Below are 10,542 nucleotides of genomic sequence, written 5' to 3' on the forward strand. Positions count from 1 at the left end.
CTTTCTTCTACTGATATGTTTCTCTGTGTCTTCTTTACTTTACACTTTCTTTCTAACTGTATGTTCTGTACAGCTGGTCTCAAGGTGACATAGAGAAAAACCTGTTAAAAAGAAACTTTCAAGTTCATCAAATTGTATTTAAGTCAGTTGCTGGAACGTAAAATCCGTGCGTGGACATTACACATGACTTATTTAGCTGTTTTGAAATGAGGCATAATGTGGGAGGAGTCAGTCTGCCTGAGAAACCAAAAGACACTGAAAGCTCATATTGTAACAATCTGTTTATCACAAAGGCAACCCACCCTAAAGTGTTCCCTACTTTACCCTCTCAAATAATTTATGCATCATTCAGTAAGACTTCAACCAAAGTTGTTACAGTATGCAGCAGCACACTGTATGAATTGAGGAGTGGACCCAAAATCTAGACACAAAGGAACATGAGACTAAACTTGAATATTAACAAAAGGCAAGCCTTTTAATATGGCTAAAAGGTGGGGAAACAAAAGGCACATGCACACTGGGGAGAAACTAACTAGAACTAAACTGGGAAAACTGAATGCTGAAGACAAAGAGCAAAACCTTGAATGTGGAAAATCCTGGCGACATGGAAACATGTCTCCTGACAAAGACTGAATGAGAAAACACAAACTAAATACACACAGGAGGATAATGAGGGAATGGGGAACAGGTGGGAACATAGCTGGGACAAATCAGACCTAACAAGACAAGGGGAAGCAAAACTAGACACAATGCACATAGGGCAAGGACTTTCACAATAAAACAGGAAACAGAATGTAATGCAGACATGACAACACGAACTTGATAACATAAGCAGTGTTGGTCAAGTTACTTGAAAAAAGTAATCGGTAACTAATTACTGATTACTTCCCCCAAAAAGTAATCCCGTTACTTTACTGATTACTTATTTTCAAAAGTAATTAATTACTTGGTTACTTTTTAAAAACACGATTTACAATCTGAAGAGGTGATAAAGCGATAGATCTTTCAGCCCAATTCTACTTTTTCTACATAATCCATCATACAAAATGTAATCAAATGGAAAAGTCTCTTTTTTTAACTTGTTTTATCAGTTTTAATCTTTTAACTTTATGCATCAAGCAAAAATTTAATTATATGCAACATTCTCTGACTTGAATAAATTAGTTTAACATTTAAACCTATTTTCTACACATTCCAGCACATAAAATAAAATATTTTTTGTGTTTACACTCACTCTCACAGCAGAAAATAAATAAAGTCAAAGACTCAGCGGTCCTGTTGCACTATTTTCACCTGACACTAGCAAAACTAGTGTCTGTCCGTCAGAGGATAGACTTTAAAGTTCTGATGCTGGCCTATAAAGCTCTGAATGATTTAGGACCAAAATACATCAATGACCTCCTGACCCAGTATGAACCATCCAGATCCCTCAGGTCATCTGGATCCGGTCTTTTATCAGTTCCCAGAGTCAGAACCAGACACGGAGAAGCTGCATTCAGCTTTTATGCTCCATATATCTGGAACAAACTCCCAGAAAGCCTCAGATCAGCTGAAACACTCAGTTTATTTAAATCCAGGTTGAAGACTCACCTGTTCTCAGCTGCATTTGAATAAAGCACCAAATCCACACTTTAAGCTTAAATTTCAAAACTTACATTAACTACTGATTTTATCTACTGTTCTGATTTTATCTGTTTTGATTTTATATACTGTTGTTTGTTTGTTTGTTTGTTTGTTTGTTTGTTTGTTTGTTTGTTAGTTAGTTAGTTTATTTGCTTGTTTTAATCAATTTTAAATAGTGCTGTCAATAGATTAAAAAAAATTAACTAACTAATCTCACAATTTTCTGTTATTAATTGCGATTAATCTCAATTACTTTATTAATAGCCTGGCTCCAATTACATTTTTTTTATTCTTTATATTTTAAGATTGTAACAGACATTTATGCAACACAATGAAGTAAATGCAGAATAAACACAAAGAATGTATGCTGAAATTCAAAGAGAATTTTAATAGTTTTCATCAATCTTTAACACAGTGAAAACTTACAAAAAACCTTTAAGGCCATCAACAGTGACTGAACCCAGGCCTACAGGTTAAAGTAAATATCATAACAATAAAGGGTGCACAAAACTCAGTATTTAAAACACAAAAAGACACAGCTGAAAACCCAGAATGTTGAACATTTTTCACTTCAAAGGAGCAATCTGGATTAGTCCTTCTTTGCACTCAGCCAGTTACTGAGGCAGACTATTCTGTTTACATTGTCTGATGACAAAGAAGCACGCTTCTTTTGAATGATGTGACCTGAGAGTGAGAATAATCTCTCACAAGGCACTGTGGTTGCAGGGGTTGACAGGTACTTGCGTGCAATAGGTGCCAGCCTGGCATGTGCTCCTTCTCTCTTTAACCACCACTGTAGTGGACACTCTCCTATGTCAATTTTGGGCTCTGCTTTGTACAGATTCAGACAGCAGTCTATAGCATCTTCCTCTTCCTCTGTATCTGAATCAGGAGAACCCAGCAAGCAGATGGACATCTTGCTCTTCTTTGGTGAGGGTTCCTCTGTTGTCTGAGCAGATGGTTGGTGTGCATCCGTCTCTGACATCAGAAGGTCATGTACTGATGCCCACACCTCTCTTCTTTCATCTTTGGAAAGGCATTTAAGATCTTTAAACCTGGGATCAAGGGCAGTAGCGATCTTCAGCCATGTGAGATTGCTGCTGTCCCTCCGCTGAGCTAGGTCTGTGGTAAAAATCTTCTTAAACCTCAAAACGTAGACTGGGTCATCATCTGAGGGCTCCATAATCCTGAACAAATGACACAAGGCTGGCAACACCATGGAACAAGAGACATACCGCTCTCCTCCCAGCAGTTCGGTAACATATCTGCAATAGAAAGATCAAGTCTGTATTTTTCTATTAATCACACAGAGACAAACATAAAAACTACATATGAAAATACACAGAGAGGTGGAGGTGGAGAACATACTTGAAAACAAAGCTAGAATGCAAAGATAGACACACAATCATGAGAAACAAAATGTATTTACCTGCAAGGTTCCAGTAGTTCCTCCAGCTTTTGCAGTCTGTCAAGCTCCTGGTCAGTCAACATAGTCACCTTGCTGTTTTGTTGAGTCAGGATGGTGGTCAGCCCAAATTTGTTTCTCTGGATCCGCTTGATCATCTCTAGGGTGGAGTTCCATCTTGTTGGAACGTCCTGAACAAGCGGTTCTGTTTGATGTCCATGTGCAGCTTGCTGTGCCTTTAATTCCTGAGCGTTTGCTGGACTATGCTTAAAATGTCCAACAATCTTGCGACATTTGGCCAGAGCCCTTTCAAATGCGCTGTCATTAAGAGAAACTGTGACCGTTCTTTGCAGAATGTGGGCCATGCAGGGCATGTGTTCAAATGGAAGTAGTCTGGCGGCTGCAACCATGTTACGAGCACTGTCGGTGCCAAGCGTGGTTACCTTGTCCTTGATTTTCCATTCGTTTGCAACATTCAGAAAATGGTCAGCACACGCCTCAGCATAGTGTCTCTCTTCAGTTTTACTCACTGTTAGTGCAAACGATTGCATAGTCCAGTCGTTATCAATAAAATGCGCCATGACCCCCAAGTAATTATCGTTGTTCACCGAAGTCCAGTGGTCTCCGGTGAGAGCGACATTCCTTACTTGCACAAGCTTGCTGGACTGCTGAGCCCTCTGGTCCCCATACAAAGTGTGCAGTCTCGACACAATGGTTCCTCTCGAGGGCAGATTGTAACACTCATCTCCTGATGCAGCACGAATGACTTCTCTCAGTCCATCATCTTCTACTATGCTAACTGGTCGGCAGTTTTTAGCTATCCAAACAACCAAGGAATTGGTTACCTTTTCTCTCACATTTTTTGTTATTCGTCCACAAGCACCATACTCCTGAAGCGTAGACTGGCGAGGTCCCGTAGAGGTGGATTCAGTTGGGTGTTTTGCTCTCAGGTGATACGCCAGTGATGAACTGCTTCTGTGGTACTTGAATTCAGCGTTGCAAATTGTGCATCTTACTCTCGTTTTGTCCAACAAGCCATCAGGCAACTTCTTAAAGAGAAACTTTCCACCCAAAAGTCCGCCCTCGTCCATGCTTGCGTGTGTTAGCTAGTGTTAGCTAGATAGTAGCATGGTGTCACTTCTTCTTCTAATCATTTCTGTCAGGCCAAACGCCAGCATAGCACACTGTTGCCCCCTCCTCCAGAGGTGCTCATGAATTTAAAGGTCTTAGATTACAGGAAATTAATAAAAAAACAAAATCAGCGTTAAATTTTTTTAATGCATTAAACATTTCGCGTTGATCTTAACAATTAACGCGATAATTTTGACAGCACTAATTTTAAATCATGCTTTTTATTTGTTCTTGTTTCTAATGTCTCTGTAAAGCACTTTGAATCACCTTGTTGTTGAATTGTGCTATACAAATAAACTTGCCTTGCCTTGCCTTGCCTTGCCTGTAAAGCAGGACTGCGGGAGGCGGAGGTTTACCCTGGTGCAGGTGTGCCGCGGTCAGTTGAAGAATCCGCGACTTTCTCTGTGAGTTTCCCATTACGTCGTTGCGCACTCGGTGCTTGCTTGGAAGTTTAGGGGTTTTTTTCGCTGTAAAAAGAAGTTTTCTTCCCACGCACGAAGGACACTAATGTTTTTGTCACTTTTTATGGAATCAAACTCAAAGTAAGGTCAGTACTTCCACGCTTTAAACGCTGCACACTCATACTCTCTCCCACAATCGATATGTGATCCATTGTTGATCTGCACACAGCTGTTGTCACTAACGGCGCACTCGCTTACGTCACTGTCGTGAGACATTCTCGCAAAAAATCACGGTTTTAGTAACGCAGTAACGCAGCGTTCCTACGGGAAAGTAACGGTAATCTAATTACCGTTTTTGCAATAGTAATCCCTTACTTTACTCGTTACTTGAAAAAAGTAATCAGGTTACAGTAACGCGTTACAAGTAACGCGTTACTGCCCATCTCTGAACATAAGACAAACAAACATGAAACACATAAAGTTAAACTTAGATATAGTGGAAGAAAACACAAGGGGAATCTAATAAACAAATGAATTTAACTAACCTAACAAACTTAAACATAAACATTGACATCCAAATAAACTAAAACTTAAAACGCTGGGTCAACAGACCCGGGAATGTGACAAAAGTGGCCTTAAACTCATTGGGAAAGTGAAGTCCCAAACCCAGGATCTGAGCACTGTTTTCCCCCAAACTTCACTACAGTCACACCCTGCTGGCCATCAGAAAGAATGCAGGGTTTGGCTTAACTTTTCAAACTTAAAATGCATTCATCTTTTACACAGAGATGCAGGGACTAGATTGCCCTTAACAGTACAGGTATTTTATTTGTAGACAGCAGCAACTTACTACATTACTTTGTATTATTAAAATGTATAATTGTGTGCTGAGTCAATTAAATAGATTCGGTTTATTGAGATAATTTTGTATATCCATGTACTCATAAAATTACTTATATTTTAAACACTTAAATAAAAAATATTATCAAGAAAAATATCCAGATGTGCTTCCCGGAGACATAAAAATAAGACTATGAGCATTGCTTTTCTTTCATTTAATATTTACATATTTTATCCGTGTAGTAGGATTGAATTATTATTTAAAAAAACCAAACAGATGAAAAATTAACCTTTATGTGGCCACAAGTCCACAATCACTGGCTGGTGACAATTAGCTGAAGTTAACACAAGCAAAATAAGTGGTTTGGAGAAGATGAGGAAGGACAACAGACATCACGTTAATTGACCAGGGGAAAACTGAGGCCATAAATCTACAAAGGCCAATGTGGGAAATGGGTAACACGAGGGTGCATCAGAGACAAATCAGGGAATAATAAGATAAAGGAAACAAAGCAAAACATAAGACACAAGGGACAACCCACCATATGTGGCAAATGGTTATTAAGTGAGGCTGAGCTTTTAAGGTCCGTTGCTTTTTAGGGTGCACAAGCTGATCCAAAAACTTGAACCATGAAGCAAAACTAGTGTCAAACATGTTCTCATGTGTTGTATTTTCCCTGCTTTTGTTTAAAAATCCAACAAGTGCAAATTATCTTTATTTCCTAAAAGACCAATCATGTAGTCCAGTCATGATGAGGACAAGCATGCCGAACATCTGAACAGCGGAAGACGTTTGAAGTTATTCACTGTAACATTTGTGTGTAGCTGGCAATGAAAATCACATGAATGCTAATGTTATGATATCTGATCTTGAGCTATTTTGTGAGCATCAAGTGAAGTCTGCAATATGACTAAGTTAGGGGTCAGGCACCTGACTCTACTTTGCAGCCGAATTCATATTGACTCAGCTGTCACTGTGACATACAGACCTCTCATGCATTTGTTATGCAGATGTCAGGACCCTTGCTCACAGTATGACTGCCTCTTTCCTCTCTGCCTCCCTGGTTTGGTGAACCCTCCTCCTATATTAATGACATGTTGATAAAGAGCTCTCCCATTACACCCACACCCATCTTTAACCTTGATGCTGATCTGTGTTTGTGTGCGTCTGCCCTCTGTCATCACTCTTCTATTATTTACCACGCGTCTCTGTCTGGGAAGGGCTTGTGTGTGAGGCTAGCAATCGCTTCTAGGTAAACAACCACTGCCAATGACACGAATGACCCTCACACACACACAAACGCACACACACACATACCTTACTAACCTCATCCCTTCTCTGACCACATCTCATTTCAGATCGATATGTTTTAAGCGAGGCCTAAAACAAACTTTGCTTGCATGGCTGCTGTGTGTGTTTGTTTAATTTCATGGAGGATGCAGGTGTCATTTTCCAGGTCAGTCTATGGTGCCCTTTAGGTTGTCTTCAGGTGACAGTGAGAGATATCCATCCTCTCTATCTGTGACACCTCAGTATGCCTGCATGTCTCTTTCTGTAGCCAGATTAGCTGCTTCGGGGTTGGGTATAGATTTGTTTACATACATGCACACAGACTTTACATATAGAAGATTCATTTTAAAGTTACCTATATGTATAGATCTTTTGGCAGTGTTATAGAAAATCAGCCCTATGGGTCTAACTAATTATTTTTTTCAATCATAAGACACAAGCAATCCTCTGTGAGGTATTTTACTATCACTTCCGTCACTATTTAAGTTTATAAAATTGAACTGACCCTTTTTACTTGTTTCCCTGTAACTCATCCAGTGCAACTGCCTTATTTCCTTCATGTTTGTGTGGCTGTCACATGTTCAAAAAGGAGGGAAATGCACACATAGACCATTACATTTAATAGGGAGACACATATGCTCAGTTACTACAGAATGAATGACCAACAAATCAAGAAAAACTCATATGTAATCAGTCATTCTTCAATACTTCCCTAATTACCCTTGATTTAAGACTTTATTATTGATAATGATTTTCTTCTACTGTAGAATGCTCTGGGAGATACTAAATAAGTGAATCATTAGGTAATGAGTAATTCATAATTAGCGGTAACGTGATTATCTCCCCATTTTCTTTATGAGTTATTCCTTATTGACTCTAATTCAAACACTGAGCATCAACTGTTCATTCATTACTAATTACTCCAACATTTCTTATTCTTTGTGGCACCTCGAGTAAAGTGAATCATATTTACTAGTAGGGATGGGTACCGGTGTCCGGTGCCATGATGGCACCGGTTCTGACATAAACGGTAGTAACCAGACCGAAAAGCAGCGCACATTTCGGTGCTTTATTTCGGTGCTTTTTTTTCCTGAGCTGTGATACACTTCTAGCCAATCATTTTACGTGTCCGAGGATAGTAGGCGGGCCCAGGTACGTACGTTCTTTTATGCAGAGCTACAGATTAAAAATGTCCAAGGCGAAGCGGTCAAAAGTCTGGCTGTACTTCACAGCAAAATATGCAAACTCAGCAGCCTGCAACAAGTGCTTTAAGCTGATACTGTGATACTGTCAAAGGAGGTAACACCAAGAATCCGATTAAACAGCTGGCAACGCATAGCGTTTTTTTTAAAAGCCGAGAAATGCGCCGTATTTGATAGCTTGCTGCGAGACCTCACACTGTGCACGTCGGGTGGGTTGCCAGTTATCGGACCCGGAGCAACATCCCCCAAAAACCCAAAGAATAGAGTCCTGGCCCCTAGCCCTGCCAGTGTAGCAGAAATGATGAGGATGATGATGCAGCAGCAGCCGTTCTTCTCTGCGTGCGTAGCTTAATGTTGTTAGTGTGTAATTTACGTTGAGTAGGCTAACCACGTTATTACATTAATGCAGGTAAGGTGAACTAGCAAACATCATCATAGCTACATGCGGCTGTCTTCTTGTTTGATGGCAGATACTCCCTTCACCCTGGCCAAAAAGGCTAAAATGACCAAAGAAAAAGTGGAAAACAGGTAAACATAAGAGGTTTTTGTATAAAGTTTGTGTTTGTCCATTGTTTAAGCACTGCTTCCAGCCAAGAGTGATACCATATATGCCACATAGCTGCAGAAAAGGCTAACATTGTTATCTTTTTACAAAAAAAACAGCTGAACATGAGAGGTTTTTGGACAAAGTTTGTGTTCTCCATTCTTTAAGCACCGGTTCGAGCACTGTTTAAGCACCGGCACCGTTTCAAAAGTACCGATTTGGCACCGGTATCGGATAAAACTATTGCTAAAAATTATTGCTTATTATATAATCCTGGATCAGGAATTATCAGGGTGTGATGAGTGTTTCAGGCCAATCTTTTTTTATTTTCAATTCTTTTATTTACTCATTCTTTCATAATTACATGTTACTGTTTTCCTTATTGTAAAGCAACAATGAAAAAAAGAATCTACCCACAGTCTGCATCAATGATATCACGACTTAAAAAAAAATATCCACACACGATTAAACTGTTGATACAGCCTAAGGCATGGTGCTGTAGACAGACAGACAGATGCTTTATTTAAGGGAAATTACTGTGTTACAGCAGCAGGATAAAGAATAAAAACACTACAGTTTACAGTAAATAAACAAAGTTAAAGTACAAGGAACATAGTGAGGGCCTTATGCTGTAAGAGCATGGAAATGTAAATATCAAATCAAATCAAATCAAATCAAATCACTTTTTATTGTCACATCACATGTGCAGGCACACTGGCACAGCACATGCGAGTGAAATTCTTGTGTGCGAGCCCCACAAGCAACAGAGATGTGCAAACACAACAACACAAACGAGCAAAATACAAGAATGGCCAACCTGAAACTAATAAATATATGTACAATATATAATAGTGTATGCATTTCTGGATGTGTATACTAAATATTTTCCTACGTGTGTGTGTGTGTGTGTGTGTGTGTGTGTATACACATTTTTACAAATTAAATAGTAAAAAAATAAAATAAAATAATAATAATAATAATAATAATAATAATAATAATAAAATATATAAAATATACAGAGTTGAATATGTGCAAAACAAGTGGCATTTATATACAGTGTGGAGTGCATAATGTTGACATAACAGTGATTTTAAATTAAAGAAGAGTAAAAAAAATAAGGCTGGGATTGTGCAGCAGAGTATTAGGGTAGGGTGTTTGAGCTTAAAACTACTGATAACCTAGCAGCAGCTATTTGCAGCCAACCTGACTTGTGTCTGATGTTTTTTTGTTTTTTTTTGTTTTTTTTACCAAAGCACACCAAAAGAAAATATAGAGCATCTATTATCATTTTTTAAATGTGACAAATTATCACACATCAACGATCATGTTTCATTCTGAGCTGAGCGTTGACAAGAGTTCAGTTGTATATAAACCATAGTAGTACTTCAGCATGAACATTTTGATTGAGATGGTAAAAAAATCGTAGGCCTTGTAGCTTTAGAATCAGAATCAGAAAGGGTTTTATTGCCAAATGTTGAGCAGGGTTTAAGGGTTTTAGCTGTATTTTGTGAGTCAAAAGTAAAAGCATTAGAGACCTTGGTGTTTCCATAGAACACAAACCAACATTGAAACTCTTGTACTACCATGAAAGTGGTCACTTTAAAGCACCTGAACCTGAATACTGTATTCTCTTTGAGGCCCACTCCAAGAGCAAAAGAGACATTAACAACGACCCTCACTAATGCTAATCTTCAATAGGATTGTTTGTCCATTCATATCCTTACTGATCATGTTTTTCATCTACCTTCTTGTCTCCAGTGTTTTTCAGACAAACAAAAGATACACAATAAATTAGTTTTATTATGCCAATTCCAATTAAAAACTCACAAAGACAGCTTTAATTAAGCAATAACTCTTAGAATCTGATATGTATTTGATGTGAAGACTCACACAGCGACCTGGGAAGATAGCCGGGCTGTGGATTACTCAGAAAAAGAGACTCTAAGTTAGGTATTGTGGACAGTTTTTATGCGCTCCACCTACTGTACAACTCTGCATAAATCATGTTTTTAGCTTACACAATGTGTGTGTGTTTGCGTGAAACCGTCTGTGTTGACAAATGGTGTCCATGTGGACTGATGTGTAGAACTGCTCGCTGGCTATGG

At 38.8% G+C, this 10,542-nt stretch overlaps 1 protein-coding gene across 2 annotated transcripts; it reads right to left on the bottom strand.

Moving 5' to 3' along the window:
• Window positions 1-2,139: 2,139 nt before the first annotated feature.
• Window positions 2,140-4,350, bottom strand: LOC308397322 (E3 SUMO-protein ligase ZBED1-like). 2 transcript variants are annotated; one of them, XM_080883176.1, is made up of 3 exons: window positions 3,667-4,348; window positions 3,053-3,477; window positions 2,142-2,888 (listed from the first exon to the last, which is right to left on the bottom strand). In XM_080883176.1, the coding sequence occupies exons 1-3, from the start codon at window positions 4,117-4,119 to the stop codon at window positions 2,213-2,215; spliced, it is 1,554 nt and encodes a 517-aa protein (XP_080739302.1). In that variant the 5' UTR covers window positions 4,120-4,348; the 3' UTR covers window positions 2,142-2,212. The 2 variants fall into 2 exon arrangements, with proteins under 2 accessions (XP_080739301.1, XP_080739302.1); XM_080883175.1 differs by having other exon boundaries at window positions 2,140-2,888; window positions 3,053-4,350.
• Between the last annotated feature and the right edge of the window lie 6,192 nt (window positions 4,351-10,542).

This window comes from Rhamphochromis sp. 'chilingali' (genome assembly GCF_963969265.1).
Source record: "Rhamphochromis sp. 'chilingali' genome assembly, chromosome: 5".
NCBI classification, from domain to species: domain Eukaryota; kingdom Metazoa; phylum Chordata; class Actinopteri; order Cichliformes; family Cichlidae; genus Rhamphochromis; species Rhamphochromis sp. 'chilingali'.

Coding starts and splice junctions, on each gene's coding strand:
- LOC308397322 (XM_080883175.1), bottom strand. CDS start 4,119: ATGGACGAGGGCGGACTTTTGGGTGGAAAGTTTCTCTTTAAGAAGTTG. Junction 2,889..3,052: donor GAACTACTGGAACCTTGCAG/GTAAATACATTT, acceptor TTTCTATTGCAG/ATATGTTACCGAACTGCTGG.